The 19,635-nt window shown below is 43.0% G+C and overlaps 1 protein-coding gene across 2 annotated transcripts in view; it reads left to right on the top strand.

The window, feature by feature from the left end:
* The window catches only part of col4a6 (collagen, type IV, alpha 6), a 107,350-nt gene that overhangs the window by 69,197 nt on the left and 18,518 nt on the right, over nucleotides 1-19,635 (top strand). For both annotated transcript variants that reach the window (XM_069714826.1, XM_069714825.1), the window contains exons 4-19: nucleotides 9,229-9,363; nucleotides 9,646-9,690; nucleotides 9,792-9,911; nucleotides 10,030-10,092; nucleotides 10,611-10,646; nucleotides 10,820-10,882; nucleotides 11,243-11,278; nucleotides 11,435-11,476; nucleotides 15,933-16,025; nucleotides 17,387-17,440; nucleotides 17,580-17,642; nucleotides 17,795-17,839; nucleotides 18,361-18,414; nucleotides 19,095-19,164; nucleotides 19,253-19,363; nucleotides 19,451-19,591. In XM_069714826.1, coding sequence (XP_069570927.1) covers nucleotides 9,229-9,363; nucleotides 9,646-9,690; nucleotides 9,792-9,911; nucleotides 10,030-10,092; nucleotides 10,611-10,646; nucleotides 10,820-10,882; nucleotides 11,243-11,278; nucleotides 11,435-11,476; nucleotides 15,933-16,025; nucleotides 17,387-17,440; nucleotides 17,580-17,642; nucleotides 17,795-17,839; nucleotides 18,361-18,414; nucleotides 19,095-19,164; nucleotides 19,253-19,363; nucleotides 19,451-19,591 — 1,171 coding nt within the window. The remainder of the gene's footprint in view (nucleotides 1-9,228; nucleotides 9,364-9,645; nucleotides 9,691-9,791; nucleotides 9,912-10,029; nucleotides 10,093-10,610; nucleotides 10,647-10,819; nucleotides 10,883-11,242; nucleotides 11,279-11,434; nucleotides 11,477-15,932; nucleotides 16,026-17,386; nucleotides 17,441-17,579; nucleotides 17,643-17,794; nucleotides 17,840-18,360; nucleotides 18,415-19,094; nucleotides 19,165-19,252; nucleotides 19,364-19,450; nucleotides 19,592-19,635) is intronic.

Here is a 19,635-nt window from a genome sequence, read left to right as displayed (position 1 = left end):
TGTAAAACAACACAGACAGAGATGCGTGTTAAAATTTAGTATCAGACACCTGCTGCTGCGGCCTCTCAGTCAGTGCACTCTACCGCCCTCACATGGCCGCTCCAGGAACTCACATTAACCTCTGATTTCTGTGGATGTTTTTTCTCAGAAAAGTGCTCAGTTTATATCAGTTCAGTTTCAGCTTATGTTTTATGATGATGATGTTTTTAATGACCTGCATGTCTCATCTGTTTTTGTCCCCAATAGTTTATCTGAACTTAGATTTAATTTTGTTTCAGTTTATCAGTTGGTTTGATTTTTAGTGCATTTAAATGAAGGTGAGTGTTTTAGTTTATTATGGTACCTTCCTTACCCTGACTTTAAGCAAATCTAAATCATTTCACCTGTTTTTAACCTCATTTTAAATTTGTATATAAAAATGGGATTTTTCTGTAATAAACTCCTCGTTAGACGTCGCTGCTCTCCATGTGGCCGTCTAGTTTTATTTATTTATTTGTTTTAAGTTAGTTAAGGTTCTTGCTCAGTTTTAGGAACTGAGATGAACTTATTATTCTTCTCATCTTAACTGCAGCTCAAACAAACTTAAAGAATTAGAAGACAGAAATTAAATGAAATTAAATGAAGCGGAAAAATGCTGGAGGCGAGCTCTCAGGTTTACCCTCACTGCTGTCTTCTGCTGCACAGAGCAGGAATTAGACACCTGGGTGATCTAACTCTTAACACACACACACACACACACACACACACACACACACACACACACACACACACACACACACACACACACACACACACACTTACACAAAGGCCAACACGTGCAGGAATGTACAAAACTGATTATTACAGATTTTATAGGCTCTTGAAATTTGGAGTGATGATGATGGCACAGTTGTTTATGACATTTCCACTTACACACACACACACACACACACATATAGTTAACACAATAGCAAACTTATCATTTATGACATTTTTGCCTTGCAGCAGAGGTGCCCTGCCCTGCTCGTTACTGCCGCTTCCACTGGAGTCGCTGTTAAACATGTCGACGCTCATCACTATTAAACAAGACACGCACACAAAAAGAAACTTTATGGTGCGTGTGTTATGTTCTTCAATCTAAATGTGGAGTTTTGCTTACAAATAAACACGATTACCTCGATGTCCTCACCTGCAGTCTGGGTGGGTGTCCGATGGTATCGGGTGGGAACGCCGTGGCCTCCTCTCTATCTCCTCCACACTCTTGTTATGAAGAGAGGAGATAAGGAGGGGAGAGAAACCCACGCTGCCCCGACACACACACACACACACACACACACACACACACACACACACACACACACACACACACACACACACACACACACACACACACACCTCCTCAGCTCCCTTTTTGTCATGCAGACAGCAACAGTGCGACCGCATCCCTCCTTCCTCCTGTCAACGAGGAGAGGTGAAGTTGACTAGAAACCCCGGAGAGGTTCAGGATAAAAATCTGAAGTATGTATTTGTTGTTTTTTTGTTTACCATGCTTCACATTCTCAGCCATCTCAGGCATCAAAAGGCCTCGGATGTGGTTTGTCAGCCACACAGATACACAATGATACGAGAATCTTTTGCTCCTTCTGGGATGTCTCTTTCACCAGCTCTGTCTTTCACTGCTATCGCTCCTCTTTTTTCACTCTGTATCTGATGCCGGATATTCGTTGTTGTGACTGAGCTTCGTTCTACCTGCGTGCCCAGGTAGAACGAAGCTCAAAATACTTCTTAACCCTCCTGTTGTCCTCGGGTCAAAATGACCCGCAGCTGTGTTCAACCAAGTTCTTTTTTATTTCTATATTTTTATATTTTTTGGGATCATTGGTCATCATTCTTTAAAAAACCCTCACAGCCTCCTCGTCACCAATGATCCCAAAAAATATGAAAATAAAATAGAACTTGGTTGAACACAGCTGCGGGTCATTTTGATCCAAGGACAACAGGAGGGTTAAGAAAAAAGGGCGAAACACCGGTTAGTTCACAGCCATCTAGTGACGATGTTACAGCGTCACCGAGAACATTTTTACAACCCAAATGAAATATTTAAATGCGATTTCTTTCCCTCCGTTTGATCTCAGAACATCTTGTCACTGTTTTTTAAGCATATTTATCCGCGTTACATCAGCAGTCACAGCTGTTACGCTGGTGTTCGAGGTCATAAAGCTTCTGGACGAGCCACGCACGTCAATTACGTCGGCTGTTTGCATTCAGCAGTGGTCATAACCTCGGGCGGATTTTCCCGAGTGGACACATGGGAGAGTAATGTCGCTCCAAATTACTCCATTTAGTTCTAAAGAATAGGGGAGAAAATGACGTGTATTATATTTACAGCTCAACTCATCCTTTGGTTCTCGTGTGGAGAAAGAAACCGAAGTTGATATTTTTTCGCTTCTCGAGGCTCGTCGTAGTGTTCACGAAGAGACGAGTTGTAGAAAAATAGCAATAGAAAATATTCAAATTTGATTTCAACCTCGCGTTCCCTCTCGCTCTCTTCCTGTCCGACAGCTGAGAAAACACCAGCGCTTTATGACATCATCACCGTGGGACAGCGCACCACGCTGACCACTAATGTGTTTTTTTTTTATTGGAGGGGCGAGCACCTGGAGGAAAAGAGAGAACAGGTTGTTTTCTTAATGGCAGCCATCAGCAACGAGCAAACGAGTCCAAGGTGTAGAAGGAGGGGTGGGAATCCGTCTGAGGGAGGAAACATGAGTCTGTGGAGGGAAACCGACGGTTTATTAATCTCGTGGGCTTCACTGGAAGCCAGATCAATCAACTGACTCTCTTTTAACTCATTAGCGTTTCATAATGGTAAATGATGAATGAAAGAGAAAGGCAGTAGACAGGAAATAAGGGCTGGACTATGTTGTGATTACCAGGACGACCTCTAAATTGGAAATATTTTCATTTTCATACCCAGGAACAGTTTTTAGGTTTGAACAATAAAGCAGGGAAGTAACACAAAGACAGAAAACAGTCAAACACATCAAGTAACACAAGTAAATCAATTCTAGTTGTTCTAATTTCTTCTCAGTTGTGTGTAGACTGACACATCCGGGCTACTATGTTATGACTGTGTGCTAAACACATCCGTCAATGTGCAAATGGAAACTCCAGAAAACCTTTTTACCAAATGTTAACGTGATTACGTTACTTATAATTGGATCGACTTTATTTTACCTTAGTTTATATTGACTTAAAGGAAATTATTCAAAGGAATTCCCAATAAACCTCAAATAAAACCAAAGTCGTAAAGAGCTCGTATCACATTTTATTCCATCTGTTTTCTACTTCATGCTGTATAAACTTCTGCGTGGTTTATCCTGAGGGGAAACCTGTAAGAGTCCGTACCTCGATCTAAACACCGGGCCACCCAGGACCAAATGTTTGGATGGTTTTGTTCAGTTTACTCAAAAGTCTTGAACGTTTTGGGATCTTTGAAAAGGACAGCTCGGTCACTTTTACAGGAAAAATACCTGACTAGTGGTAAAAGAAGACGAGGAAGAGCTGGGTTGGATGGGTGTGAGGAGACACCAATTACAATCTGAAATACATCGACAGAATGAAACAATAATCGAGTTCGATTCATGGAAGTCTTGCAGAATAAAAGGCCGCCACACCTCTTTCCAGCAAACTAGTAATGTCCTTGCTGTAGGAGTATCTTAGAAAACACATCGTCCATCTTTAAACGCCCGTATGCTCAGATGAAGAGGCCGTCTCCCGACCCGCTCCTGGTCTGCCCGGTCGTTCGTTGGTTGCCGTGTCATCCTGAGCAGCACAAACATGTCTGAGATATTAAAAAAAAAAATTAAAAAAGTGTTTGGGTTCGCAGTCTGATCGTCGGTGAGGGACAGAAGAGGGGTCGACGCAACCCAAACATTCCCATCTACAGAGAGGATTTCTTTCTTTCTCCTCTCTGTGCAGTGTGGGAGCTGCCGACTCTCTTCGGTTAGTGTTTTCACTTGTTTCATCTTTAACAGCATCAAAAGTCCCGTTCTTTGAGCACACTTTGTCGAGGGCGTTTGAGGTTCCGCCGATTCGTGTGTGTGTGTGTGTGTGTGTGTGTGTGTGTGTGTGTGTGTGTGTGTGTGTGTGTGTGTGTGTGTGTGTGTGTGTGTGTGTGTGTGTGTGTGTGTGTGTGTGTGTGTGTGTGTGTGTGTGTGTGTGTGTGTGTGTGTTGCCGTTTGGCTCAATCCGTAATTGAGTTATCAAACTCCCCTCGCTGATTAAACTAGCACCGAAAAGCCCCCAACATTCGCCGACCCGCTCGCTCCATGTGGCACCCATCATCGTCCCCAAGTGAGCATGCGGTGTGACAGCTAAAATCTTCCCCCCAGCACACCGGGCCCGCCGAACAATGCGTCCCATAAACCCTCAGAGGGCCCGAGGGTGTGTGTTCGTGTTTGCATGCACGTGCGTACGCACACACACTGGTTTTTCACACGCATGGCGGCCAGAATCTGTCTGTCCAAGCACTCTCCTCCATCAGGAAGTGAGGTCGGCCCGGTGGGAGCAGTAAGTCCAGAGAGCTTAGCGGCCCAGAATAGGCTCCATTGTGCCCTTTGTGCTGGAGGGGATTTGGGCCTACAAACTAACCAGTCTGCTGGAAGGTGATGAGGCTGGAAGGTCTGGAAGAGCCGGGCGGAGACCCGACGAGCTGGCACGAAAACACACGGCGATGCCAACTGGCGAGGGTGTCGGCGGGGAGACGGTGTCGGGAGACGCTGGCAGAGGGGACGGACTGATCTCTGATAACATCAGTCTCCATGTGGACAGAAAGAAAAAAGCACATTGTTGCTCTAATGTGTGAAAAGCAGATGTGGACGATGTGAGCGACCAACCGTGATTTTAAAAAGAAGCCAAATAAAAGTTAGCATTTACCAAAAATAATAAGTCTTAATTTTAGTGCCCAGTAACCTTCTGCACAAAATATTGATTAAACACTTTTATATCTTTTGTAGAATTACAGGTGGAGTAAGATGCCTTTTAGCCTTTAACTCATTGTTTGGGTTCTTTAACTGTATTGTTCAATCAAGCTTGTTTCCTGTTTATTGGGAGGACAAAGCTCTCCTCCACTGGACACTACTTGGGTGGAGCATTTAACCATTAAAGAGATAGATATTATTATTATAGAGATAGTGAATATTTGACGTGGACTCAGCAGGAAACTGGAATCACGACTCCAAATTTATGCTTATATTGCGTAACGCTATCACGTTAGCTATTACAACTGTATAAGATGGAGAAAATATGTCAAGGCTATAATCTACCGCAGGTTTTTCTGCCCTCTAGTGGGAACAATAGTTATAACAGCCTTAAAGAAATAGTTCAAACATTCTTGGGGGGAATGTGGTTATTTTCTAGCGGGCGCGTTACATTTGAAACTATTGGAGCAGCTCTTCACCAATCAGCGTTGACGTATGTTGTGCGTCTGAACTCCACCACCGCCACCATTGTTGGAACTACTTTAATATCATTGCACTTGGCCGCGCCCACCGTTGGCTGAGCAAATTTGAACAAGGTTTCCAGACCGTGCGTGAAGCTGTTCGCAATAGGCGGGCGAAGCGAGGCCAGTTATTTGCTTTTTTGTCGAGAGATCGATTCGAAGATTGAAACCTCGGTCTTGTCTGTATACACTAAATATGAAGCTACTTAGCTTAGCACAAAGACGAGAAACAGGTCAGGCTTAGTAGAATATAATAACCAAAGTAATGCTTTTCTTACGCAGTATTTCATATCAGTATTTGCAAGATCTTGAAACGTCAGGTGTGTAGAAACTATTTTAATATAAAACATCGACCTTTTCTCATAAAAAGCGTTTCCCTCTGGCTGACTGAGATGCTGCTGTGGTGGCTTTGTGAACTGGTCCTGATACTGTACAAGTACAGTAGAAAGCTAACAGCCTGGTGGAAGAGCACCACCTCGTGGTCATTTCCGGAGCTGCCTCGTCAAGCCAGCTGTCATTTAATAGCGCTTATTTGGTCTTTATTGTTTTTTTCTGTTTCCGCCCTCTTTGTGCTTCCCTTTCATCGCCTCCCTTTTATCTCTGCTCTCCCTTCTCCTCTCTCTGTGATCTTCTTCTTCTTTTTTTATTCCGTGCCATTTTAGGGAATAAACAGAGATCAGCTCACTTCCTCTCAGTAACCAGCTGACCGTCAAAGACATTCGCTGAAGTTTAGACTGTTATTTCTTACAATTAATAGATGAGAAAAGAGTCCCCTTTTTTTTTTTTTTTATCAGCGCATCCTCGGTGAGCTGTGAGGTAAGAACAGCTGAAGCATTGTTCCCGGACACCGAGACATCGACTCGCACTTCACCTCTCACCTTTTACGTGACACCAGACGGTCAGAAGAGCCGGCCGAGTATTTGAAAGTGACCCGTGACCCGAGGGGAAGGTACTAAGAAAGACGTGGGAGCCTTCTGACTGGTTGACCCCACGACCTGCTCAAGTATTTCTTCTTCTGGAGCTTTTGCAGAAACACAGAGAGACTCGAGCAAGTTGCTGGACGACTGTTTAAATATATATTAACAGCTGGCTGGTGCTTTAATGGTGATGGGAAAAAAGACAAATCTTAAAGGAATAAGAAAAGTGGAAATAGCATCGAGGTGAAGCTGAAAGGAAGCAGAGCGGAGGGAAGGCGAGGCGTGAGAGAAAGTGTCTCCCTGTGGGACCGCTGCATATTTCCTCTGGGTGAAACCAGGTGTGAGTGTGAACGGTGGGCCAGACAGCTCCGGCAGACTCCCTTTACCTGGCACAGCCCTGTCATTACACTGAGCTGTCTGCCCCGAGGCCACGTGGGCTGGAAACAGAGCTGCAGTCTCAGAGGGAAGAGAAGGCTGGGATCGCTGGCCCTTTAAAAGACCAGGAGCAACATTCATAAATCGGTATCTTCTTTAAATGGCATTTAACAAACCCTCAATATGAAAACATAAATCTTCCCTGAACGTCACTGTGCGAGCACAGGGGAAACTTTCCCCGATCAGCAGATGAGTGATTGATACCACTCTCATGTCTGTGCGCCAAAACTGATGCTGCTTAGTTTAGCTAAACAGGCGGAAACATCTTGACGGGTAATAACATTCACTGCAGGTTCAGTAAAGAACAGATTACATCATCATCTCTTCAATAACCAGACTGAAACGACACGTTACCGTTTTACGGGGCTTTTTGTCCGGGAATATTTTTTTGGGGCTGGTGTCGCCGCGAGGCGCTAAGCTAAGGTAACCGTTTCTAAAATATTAGATGTAACTTGGATTTATTCCACAGTTAAGTTCCAAAGCTGCATGTTGTTGTTTTTTTGCCTTTTGTATATGAAGAGGAGGAGATTCATTCTGTGATCACAGGCTCCGAACAGATGTGGTTTCACATATAGGATGAAACATAAAGTTCAGACAGTCATAAGAAGGCGTTTAGGAGTCGGCGTCATATATTTTGATTGTCAGTCTTTATCTAAATTGTTCCGGTGCTGTAAACTCCGCCCGTCTCCCTGCAGGCGAAAACCAAACGTTAAAGGCGGTTTATATCCGACACTGTGTTTGACCTTCTTTTCGGTATTTCTGCGTTCGTTTGATCGAATCTGGTTTGGTGAAATGTCTTTTGTGTCTGCAGGCAGAGTGGATGTCAACATGAATAGGACCAGATGTGGAGGAGAAACACACCTTCCTTTTTCTGTATTTGTGTGTGTGCGTGGAAATAATAGAGGGATGTGTGAGTCTTGACACTGACACTGGTGTGTGTGTGTGTGTGTGTGTGTGTGTGTGTGTGTGTGTGTGTGTGTGTGTGTGTGTGTGTGTGTGTGTGTGTGTGTGTGTGTGTGTGTGTGTGTGTTTCCGCCACTTGGACTTTTTAACGTGCATCTAGTGATTCAAACATGTTGAAAGTTCATTCAAGATGAGAATGTGTTGTTACGGGTTACAAATGAGTATTTACATGTACTACAGCTCTATAAATGTCTTGTAAATGTACATCTGCAGCACTATTTGATGTCCCCACTTATCTTTACTGTGTGACGTCTTTATGGATGAATTCACGAGCACATTGTTTGTGGGAGAGTAATGAAAAAAAATGTGCTCATATTCTAATTTATAATAATGAAACCAGGCTTTTTAAGTTTGAATATTCAGGCCTGGGATTTCGCTGTTGAAACAGTTGAATTTAATGAGTACCTCGGTCAGTTTTTACCTCTGAAATCAGCTCCTCTGACTTTCCTTTGACCCGAACGCAAACATCTGCGGCGCTCTCCGCCCTCTCCGCCCTCCATCCGTCTCCTCTCTCACCGCCCTGTTCTCCCGCCTAAAATATGAGCTAATAGTAGGCTGTCAGTAGATGGAGGTGTTGTGTGAATTTGTGTGTGAGAGGGATTCCTCTGACCTCTAATTCAGCACAAAACCTACCTGGTGATGTTGTTTTTATGCCGCCGCCATGTGGTGGATACGGAGAAGTGCAGGCTGCAAAACAGGATGGGAAGCCTGACATTCGTTTTCAGGCTGGGTTTTTTTTCCCCTTTAAATACCTGCAAAAGTTTCTTTCTCTGAACCGTCATCATTTGTTTTTATGTGTGATTTTTTTCAAACTGAACACGAATCCTCAGCAGCGGCGTCTCTCCTCGGGCCGCATGCCGCCACATACCCACACAAAGCACTTCATCCCTCGGAGATTTGGGACCGCGATGATGCGCGCTCACGTGTTCGCATCCCTCCGCGGGCCGGTTTTCCGTCTCGACTTGTTCCCGTCCCGTGTAAACACACTTCACAACACAAGGATGAAACGCCTTCGCCTGCATGTTTGTTTGTGAAAGTTTCCTCGTCATGAGATCTCGATGCAGGAATGAAAACATCAGATGAAGGAGCTACTGAGGTGTGCAAGAGCCTCTCGCGTGTCTTGATCTGGTGATAATTGAATCTTTACCGCTAAGAGGGAAACAGTCCTGAAGATGATCGCAGTCATTCAAAGAGGTTAAAACACTTCATGCATCATTTTTTTAATTTTGAAAGTTGACCTAAAGTTCGATGCCTCTGACCTCCCGACAAACACTGTAATTCTTGTAAATGTAAAAATTATTATAAAGGCGAAAGGTTTCTTAATATTTTAAATACTGCTCACCAATAATGTGTTTAGTAATAAAACACATTTTTAGGTTTTAGGTCTGCAGTTTGTTCTCCTTCATCACCACATCTTGTGTTTCCTCTCAGGGTCGTCCGGGGTCTCTCGGTGAAGTCGGTCAGGGCGGAGCGGAGGGGCAGCGTGGGACTCTGGGGCCTTCAGGGCCCAAAGGAGAGAAGGGCCACGTCGGACTGAAGGGACCATCTGGGCCCAAAGGAGACAAAGTGGGTGTTATCGATTCTCACATAAAGTTTATATATTATTTTTACAGTTAAATATTCCAACTGGTTATTGGCTCAAAAAATATGTAAACCAGACACCTGTTTCTGTATCTATAAATATATATCATTTCACTTGAAATATTAATTTCATCATATTTCCTGACAAACTTTCATCGATCAATGCGCATAAAAATTCTGACAACCAGGCAGTACCGTGTTTCCACCACCGGGTGTCGCTATTTTACCTGATTGTAAATTAACAGTGTGGATTATTTAATCCTGCAGGGACCAATGGGAGTGCCAGGATTTCAAGGAAACGACGGAGTACCTGTAAGTGAAGCAGACGCAGTAATACACACATTAAAAGTTGTAATAATAAATAAATAGTGCTGATTCTGGACGAGCTGACACTCCCCTTGCTCGCCCCGCAGGGTCATCCCGGTCAGGAGGGCGGCAGAGGACCGCCAGGGCTGGACGGCTGTAACGGGACCAGAGGAGAACCCGGGTCGCCCGGCTTTGGGACGGGAGGACCTGGATACCCTGGACCTGCTGTGAGGACGGACTTCTTTTTTTTTCCGCTCTGTAGATTTTTTTTTTTTTTTAATGTATTATTTCGAGGATATTAATGATACATAGAGGGATGCTGACGGTGTCTGTTTCCTCTAACAGGGACCACTGGGGCTAAAAGGTCCGAAAGGAGAGCCTCGGTTCATCTCTGACAACAACATCGTGGTGAGAGCTCACACAATTTATTTACTGGTTTCCAGACTGACGTGAGTTCACAGGCTGAAAATACATCTGAAAATAAATCTGAACTTCTCCTTCTTTACTATTCTTAAAACTCTTGTTTTATATTTAGCTTTATTTTAATTTTTTTTGTGTATGATTTTTCTGACAAATCCTCACCTCTTCATTTTCTATTCAACTGTTCCTTCTTTTCTTTCTTTGTTCTCATGAAATATAACTTTTTAAACAACCTTTTCCTCATCATAACTTTGACCTTGAAATAAGTATTCAGAATTTGGTTTGTTTTATTTATTTTTACATTTTATGTTTGTCCTATTTTTATAGAAACTGTCAAAACGGCATCAAATAGAGATCACAAGTAGGAGTCAGTGTGCATGGGTTGCTGGTATTTGGCCAGCAGGTGGTGCTGTGGCTAATGAGTCTGATAGTCCCCACAAATAAAGATGATTTTAAACGTGCTGGACTGTTTATTTATTCATGTTTCCTTTTTCCTTTCTTTTCAGGGTCTTCCTGGTTTACCAGGACGCGATGGTCCTCCTGTAAGATTTTTACTACACGATGAATTCAAAATACACAAAAAAAATGACACAACTGAACTCTGTAAAAATACCGTCCTGTCTTTTAAATGCAACATGTGCATGATTGTGAAATGATGAGATATGAGTGTGTTGACAGCAGTGAGTTGTGACCCGGTTCTGTTTTATCTCTGCAGGGTGCCACAGGTCCTGACGGTCCACCTGGTTTCCCGGGTCCATTCGGGCCCGACGGATACCCGGTATGTAAACGGATCCGTCTGGTCCTGGTCCTCAGACTCCTTCCTGCATCTTAACATCACACGCAGCTGCTTAGTTGTGTTTTGTGTCATTTTTATCCTCATCACGTAGCAGTATTATTACAATATTAGTTCAGTATCTTTTGAAGTTTACTTTTTTTTTTTTAAACATCTGCAGACATTTTGTTGTGCAGATTATGTTTTTCATTTTACCAGTCAGATTACAGGACAGATGCTAATCTGTAATTCCAGATCAGAATATTAGTAGTTTTAGTTAAAGCATTTGTGGACAATATTTCATATTATGTATGTGATATTTCTTTGCTGATTTAAAGTGAGTCGGATTCTGTTGTGTGTTTTTAGGGCCCACCGGGTCCCCCCGGGCCCCCGGGGCTGAAGGTAAGTTCAACATTAGCGTATTATGACGCCGTCGTAACGCAGTAAAGACGTCTGGGTGGATCTTTGTTGCCTGTCTGTGAATCAAAGGACATCCCTCCTGTTCTTTTCTCATTTTTTATGTCCAGAAAGCATGTCGGTAACCCTTTTTGTTTTTAGGGGAGCCAAAGTGACCGATATCAAGGAGAGAAAGGAGACAAGGTATGAGTTGTTAGCTGAGGAGCTTGAAAATGAATGTTCGTATGTAGGGTTGCTGATGCTTTTTTATTCTGCAGTGAATATGTTGTTCTCGTCTCCTATCTACTTTTACTTTTACCATCACCATCGTTCAGCTCTGTGTATGTTAGACTCCGATTATAAAATGATGTTTAAACACTTTGGTTGGTGTTTTTGGGATCAAATCAACTGTATATCAAATATCAGAGAGAGCGTAAAGCCCACAACGCTTAACTTGAAAAATCAGGAGTGCATTCGTGAGTCCGGCTTTGTTCAAAGACAGGAAGCAGGTAGTCCTCCGATGTCTTTGTGCTCAGCTGTATTTAACACAGTTTCACACGAAGGTCAATGAAACGGTCACAGAAAAGAAAAAGTGCACAATCAGGCTGTGAAATTAAAAGTCTTTATTTGATCTGGTGTCTTATCTGAGCAGCAGCTGGTTTCAACCTCACGCCGTCTTCATCAGAAATAACAGAAATACATTCTGTGACTTTATACAGATGATAAACCAGAACCCTGTTTGGTCTGTAGACTTTATATGTAGCTTTAAAATCCCATTAAATTGCAATACCACTGAGGGCCACTAGGGGCTGGCTCCTATAGACTCCCGTTCAAAAAGCATCAACTTCTCGCCTGAAATACAAAGTCAGTAAATGTTTTCCATGAGTCGTTCGCTCGTCCAAATACGGTCAAGTTGGGGAGGAGCCTCCAGTTTGGCTCCTCCCATAGCCAGACTGCATGGGAGGGACCAGAATGGAGGCTCCTCCCCTGAGAGGCTTTAAACCGTCAGGGTGGGTTGCCGCTTGGGTTTTTTTCAGTCATTTAAGATTAAATAAGACAAAATAAAAGCTTCTGTGACAAAAAATGAATTTATCGCTTTTTATCCAGTCAAACGTTGTGGACTCGACACTTCCTCACTTCAGACTAGCTCACGAGAACAGCCGGCTTCGAGACCTCTAGCTGGGTCCTGGGTGGGATTTGTGTACGCACGCATGTCTGCTCCGATGTATCTTTAAAAAATTCATTTTTTGATCCTGCATGTTGACATTTTTCGGTGGTGGCTTCACGACCTGCACTTCTTCCGTCCAACACATCCCTCTTTTCCTCCCTTTTAACCCCGCCCACCCCTCCACCCTCCTCCTCCTCATCTCCATCCATCGATCGACACGTCTGCTGAACTGATTGTTGCATCCGTTTCCTGTTTTTGATATATATATATTTTAAAAAAAAAGATCACGTTAAAGCCTCTTCCTCGATTCAGTCTGGTTTGTTCCTTCACACGATCCGTGCTGCCGCTGAGACAAACACAAAACACTCTGAGACGTGCAGACGATTCATTTAACAATCACCTTATTTTAAGGACTTTATTTATCCGATTTACATTCAAGGTGATGTCTCGGGTTTCTTCAGACGGTGTTTGTGAGTTGTCCAGTGGCTTCACACACTCGTTTCCTTTACTGTTGAATGACAGTTCAGAGATTTTATTTGAAAAAAGATCAAATTATAACATCTCCAAGTGAAATTCAGGAAATCTTTGCACTTTTGTGTTGCTGGATATTAAACGATTAAACGCTTGTATTAAATCTCTGAGCGGTCACTCTGGAGGACGATCTGCGGACTGTAACTGGGTGCTGGAATCACTCGCTCCTACTTCCTGTTTTTGCTTTTATTTACCCTCCCATCCCTCCATCTCGACTTGAGTGGTGAATTCTGGGAATTGCGGTTCATTCGCCTGCTTCTCGACTCCCACCCCCCCCCCTCCAACCCACCCCCCCGCTCCCCCACTCCTCCCACCCACCAACCTCACCCACGTCCATCTGAACAATCACACGGGAGTACTAACCGTCATCTTCCTCACACGCCTCATGCATGAACCCTCACACGCTGAGCTCAGACAGACTCGGGGGTTGGAAACAGCTGGATCGCCTGGTCAGCCTGTTGAAATACATCTTTAGGTGGAAAGTATGTGCAGCACGTGGGTTTCTCTTTTAGCCTCGAGGTTAAAAAAAAAAAAAGTTCTTTCGAAAGGATTAATAAGAAAGTCAAGATAAAGAATCTCGCAGCGCTCGTCTCTTCTTCCTCCATCTGGCACTTCCTTTCTTTTCCTTGCTTTGCTTTTATTTTTTTACCTCTTTTCTCCTGCATAACTTTTTCTACTCTTGACCACGTTTCTTAACTTTTTCCGGAGCTTTCAGCACCGTCTGATGGTTCAGTTCTCCGTTCGCTGTTACAGATGAGAAACCCACAAGAGGTGTGATCGAAAGCTCCGGAAAAAGCTATTTAATGGTCCCTTTTTGTCAAGATCTATCTATCTATCTATCTATCTATCTATCTATCTATCTATCTATCTATCTATCTATCTATCTATCTATCTATCTATCTATCTATCTATCTATCTATCTATCTATCTATCTATCTATCTATCTATCTATCTATCTATCTATCTATCTATCTATCTATCTATCTATCTATCTATCGGGCCATAAGTATGTGGACAGGCGTGTTTTTTTCCGTACACCTTTCAGTCATTATGTTTATTTATACATGTTTATTTTTAAGAGAAGGTGTCATGATGTATTTTATAAAAACAAAGCGACAGATGTTAAATAGAGGAATAAGACGAGTAGAAATAACTCAAAATGAATCAGAACTATTGATTCAGAGGTGTCCACCGATCTGCAGCTTTCACCAGCTGAAAATAGATTCTGAATTTGATGGAAAGACAGCGTTAAAGTAAGAAATGAAGACGTTTTGCAGCAGCGTTTCTCGTCCACGGTGCAACAATCACGGAGTTACAGTGTGTTCAAGGTGTCCACATACTTTTGGCCACGCAGTCTACTTCATATCTGCTTCTTGTGCTTTTTTTTTTTTGCCATTTCTTCCTCTTTCTCATCTCCCCTTCCTCTCACTTCCTGTTTTCCCTCCTCCTCCGCCCCCTCCCGATTGGCTAACGGTGTGTTGTGTGTATTCCGGACTCCAGGGCGACGTGGGTCTTCCCGGACCCAGTGGTACTCCCGGCGACGGGTTGCTAAGTGGCGAAAAAACTCTCACTATCTACAAAGGAGTTAAGGTAACGCAGCAAAGGGAAGGGAAGTAGCAGAGGTTGTAGCGCTTCCACAGAACGCACACACACACACACACACACACACACACACACACACACACACACACACACACACACACACACACACACACACACACACACACACACACACACACACACACACGTGGTGGGGTGCCGTCGGAAAACTGGAGGTCAAAAACTCGACAGGAAGTAGGTTGTTTCAAAGTAAAGGTTGAAGAGGAGCAGTGATTGCAGCAAACTTTACAGCCATGGAGGAGGAGGAGGAGGAGGAGGAAGGGAAGAGGAAGAGGCTCGTGTTGACTGTCAAAACTACCAAAGAAGCATCTTTTTCCTGCTGTTCATCATACAACACTTTTTACAAGCAGAGAAGCTGGAGGCAGTTTGTCAACCTGAAAAATTAGTTTCCATTTAAAGTGTCGCCTAAAATCACGAGTTACATCTCAAATCTAGTTTTGAATGTTGTCAAAAAAGAAAAAAAGGATTTTAGAGGCTTATTATGATGAAAGAAAACAAGCAGATCTAGATTGTGAATTTGAGGTTAAAAAATTATGTGGAAAAATAACTCGTTTTATTTTGAAATTCATGACATTTAAATTGAAGCGCGGTGAATAAGAGGATCACAAGAAGAAGCTGCTGTTATAGATTCTAGCTTTATGTCATCAGTTCACGTCCTAGTAACTTATCTGTTCGCTCGTTAGCATTGCTGATCTTCATGAGTTCAAACTTTGATTGCAGCTCGACAAAAAAAAAACCTCAATAGAAGCTCAACTTAACTTGATGTTTCCGTAACTTTCAACCACCTCCTGCAGACAGAGTTCCTCAGCAGTCAACATACAAGTTAGTCGAGGATTTAAACGACCTTTTGTTGAGAATTTCTACTAAAACACCCTGCTGGTCACACTGTATGGAATTGGATACCCTACGACCTTCCAAAATAAAAGCTTTCATCATCAAAATTACATAAAAATAAAAGTTTTGACTCTTTCGGCTTCACCAAAACTAAAGATCTTCTTCTTTTCCGTTTGAGTTGTAACTTCATTGCAATCCAGTTAGTTTCTAATCAGATGACGTCAAGTATGAATCTTCGTCGTGACAGCACAGGCCGGCCTCTCTTCATCACCTGAACAGCTCCTCGCTCCTCCTCCTCTTCGATGGCTTCGTTCACACGTCGTCCTCCAGCCGACGGTCCGTCCCGTCTTCCCTTCGAAGCCCCGAAACCTCCAGAGTTATTTTCAACCCCCCCTCTCCACCCTACTCCATCCCTCCCCACCCCCCTCCGTGATCCGCCTCCGCCGACCGAGCAGAAAGCTGCTGGTCAGTGTAAACAGCTCTCTCTTCCTTGGTTACGGTATCCAGGGCGACGTGGGCTTGCCCGGCGACCCCGGCCAGCCAATGATCAATGGCGTGGTGGAGTTTGTGGGTTTTCCCAAAGGAGACAAAGGAATTCAGGTTTGTTGGGAAACGCAGCAGATAGTGGACACTTCACGGGATTCAATTTAATCATTATTATTCTGTAACATTTCAAACAGCCGACAAAAAATGGTTTTATTGTCGGCAAAGACCTGAGAGACGTTTTGTTCTGTGATAATGAAAGGAAAGCATCTATATTATACTTTCACAACACGTTTTATATCCAACAATACTGTGTGTATTTGTTATTGTGCTTCAGGATCATATTGCTGCTTTTAGAAGTCTATTTTTCAGGGATGCCACCACATGCTTTAATTTCTCTTTATTTATAAACCTGACTGCACGTAATTATAATTTTTTTTTTGCAGTTTTCAGCAGGACATTTTTCTGAAACTCTGGTCGAGACATTTTTAGGCTGGTTTTTTTTTTTTTTTATATATATATATATATATATATATATATATATATATTTCCACCTGATAAAACTTCCCAAAATTCACTCAGTAAGAGCTCCCCAACTGTGAGACTGAAATGATTGACCTCGGGCTCAGAGATCAGAGACACTTGAGTCTTCTTGTCCCCATCACCAGACCACAGTACGATTTTTTTTTTTAAAACGACATTTTTTTGCTGCCCCGGAATCACAACTGGAAAATTGGAGAGAATATACCAAAATCTGATGCAGCAAAAATGAAGCTCCCCAGTGCTGCAGCCAGTGTAGTCGTAGTACGAGACGGCCTCTTCACTGAACGCTGTGCAGCTCAGTGACTACAGAGATCTCCAGAGTGGTTGGAAGAGTTAACGGCTCAGATTTGGGTTTTTGCAGCCAAACCGCTAATTAAATAATTCAAAAAGAAACTCAATTTGTGTTATATTTTGAGAAACATTTTTAGGCAGATGTCAAAGCATCCTTTAGTGTACTGTTTAATAAAATATGGAGCTGAAATGTTCTTTTTATGAGATAATTCAGATTTATTGAAATAAACGGGAAAAAAATAGAGATAATTCTTGAAAGGTGGTCAGTGGTGTGTTTCTGTAATTATAACATAAAGATCAGGTTCACTTCAGACAGAAATGAATGAGCCTCTCAGAGGAAGCACTCCACATCTGTCTTATTAAAATAACGTGGATCCTCTCAGGAGTGTGAACAGCGTCGTGGCTGCTGAGCTCAGACATTCAACATGCTCCAAATATTATTCTCAGTGTTGTTGTTTTATCTTACTGCCTGCTTGGAGGTAAAAAAAAAAAAAAAAGGTAAGTAAACTACAATGGATCTAAAGGATAAATGAATAATTGTAAAACAACTACATCAATATTGATCATAATTATTAAAATTGTAATCCCTTAACACCACGAATGATGCTGTTGAGTTCACCTCATTGTCTCTGTGTCTCTGACAGGGTGAAACTGGTCCGAAGGGTTTCAGAGGGTTCCCTGGAAGGCCCGGTCAACCTGTAAGTCCTTTTATTTGTTAAAAACGCCGTTTGTGTGGCATCATCGTGCAAAACACGCCGAGAAACCGAAGCGGGGAGAATCAGAAACTGAGCGATCAGTGAGAATAATCCATGCTTAATTTTTTTCTCTTAATTTCAGGGACCTTTTGGCTATCGTGGTGAATTTGGAGAGAAGGGGATCCCCGGGTACCCCGGAGCAAGAGTACGACTCCTCCGCTTCTGTCTTTTACTCAGCAGCATCACTGTTGTCATACGTCGTTTAGCTTTTTTACTTCTGCTCAGATTTGTCTCACTTTTTATTTTTTCTTCTTTTCTTCTTCTGTGGTGGATGTTGCTTGTGACTCCGCGTCACAGGGTCCTCCAGGTTTTAACGGACCTCCCGGCACTGCAGGACAACAGGTGGGCTTCGTAAAAACTCGAAAACTACTAAATATTTATTATTATGAGACATTTATATTATACTGTAGCGTAGCCATAGAAAGCACGGATTTCTCATTGGCTTGCAGCTGCCAATCAAAACCAATGCAACAGGCACGGACGTGTATTAAAACTGCAGGTTACCATGGCAACAGTACCAGTTAACACGCAGGTGAAACTAATTCAACTCTGGGTTACCGACTACAAACTATTAATTTTCAAAAATATCCTTCAGTCGTACAAGAAGCGCTCCGACACTAGTAGCAGTACCGCAAAGTAGAAGTACTCCGTTAACAAGTAGAAGTATTGCAGTCAACATTTTACTTTATTAAAAAATTATGAGTAAAACAAACCCTTGAGTGTCTGATGTACTGCTGTGTCTGGTGTATTAGGACGTGCACGGCAGACACATAATGTGCTGTCATTAATAAATGTATTCGGATGCCCTGCAGAGTGTTTTTAAAAATTGTTCTGTAAGTTCAAGCTGAATTCAATGTTTTCAGGGATTCAGAGGAAATACAGGCTACCCCGGACAACCAGGATACACAGGACCCAAGGTAAAAGCAGTGTGTGTGTGTGTGTGTGTGTGTGTGAGTGTTTTGTGAGTATACATAAAAAAAAGTGCCTCCCTGTTTTTTTATACAAGACAATCAGCGTTGGTGAAACTGTGAATTTTTTTTCTTTTTTTTGTTTGTTTTCCAAAAAGTACTTGAGTACTTTGTCATTTCCCCAGATTTGATTTAGTATGTAGTTAATAATGTTATGAAGAAGAAAAAAAAGTAACATGTTTTATTTATTTGGGATCCACTTTATGGGTTTTCTTGCAATACCCCTGCTTCACCAGTAGATGGTGCTGTTGGAGCACGAATTTATTGTCAGTACTGGTTTTATTCAGAGAAGCTGAATAATTCAACTGTTAAACTGTTACAGATGCTGATTACAAGCAATTAAACGATTTTATATTTTGGTGATTTAAATATGTTTAAAAGAATAGATTAATCTTGTGGTGAAAAATTGATGAAGATTCCTAAATACTATAATTGTTTATTGGTGTGTTACATGCTACACGTTACGAGAGCTTCAGGTCAAGCTAACTCGTATGGTTGATTTTATGCTTTAGCAAATTACACAAAACATCAAATATATCAGTTATCTTAGCATTAGTTTGTCACTCTCAATGGCAATATCAAAGCTAAATTGTCTTCATTTTGTCCTGACCTGTGTGTGCGTCTCATAGGGAGACCAGGGAATCCCCGGACCTCCAGGACCGCCGGTGTACAGCAGTGGTTCAACCACTGCTGTTCAAGGTAACACACATTCGTTCGTGACCTTTGACCTGTTGTTTATTGTGCACCACCCACCCACGTTAACCATCTGTTCTGTGATTGGCTGCAGGAGCTCCAGGTGACTCAGGTCTCAGCGGCTTCCCTGGTGTCCCCGGTGTCCCGGGAGACCTAGGACCCCCGGGACTTCCAGGTCAACCGGGTTTTGGCGGTTATGGTCCAGGTAATACGTGCCGCTCATACGGAGAATCAAGTCCTCTCACTCGCTCCACAGGGATGAGATTTCACATCCGAATGCCATCTCTTGCAGGTCGTCCCGGATCCCCAGGTCTTCCTGGGATCCAAGGCCCGAGAGGAGAGAAGGGTATCCCGGGCAGCTCACTCTACGGCACCGAAGGTCCCGCCGGACTCCCCGGACTCCCCGGACCCCCCGGACCTCAGGGCTCCATCAGTATGTTGTCACAGCGCTCTCTGGTCTTTTGTTCACAGGTGGTC

This window comes from Brachyistius frenatus, unplaced genomic scaffold, assembly GCF_029030835.1.
Source record: "Brachyistius frenatus isolate BFR_SWC_R1_liver_20210118 unplaced genomic scaffold, ASM2903083v1 Contig_135, whole genome shotgun sequence".
In the NCBI taxonomy this organism is placed as follows: Eukaryota; Metazoa; Chordata; class Actinopteri; family Embiotocidae; genus Brachyistius; species Brachyistius frenatus.
The sequence above is the reverse complement of the archived record's forward strand: the minus strand, read 5'-3'. Positions and strand labels throughout refer to the sequence as shown.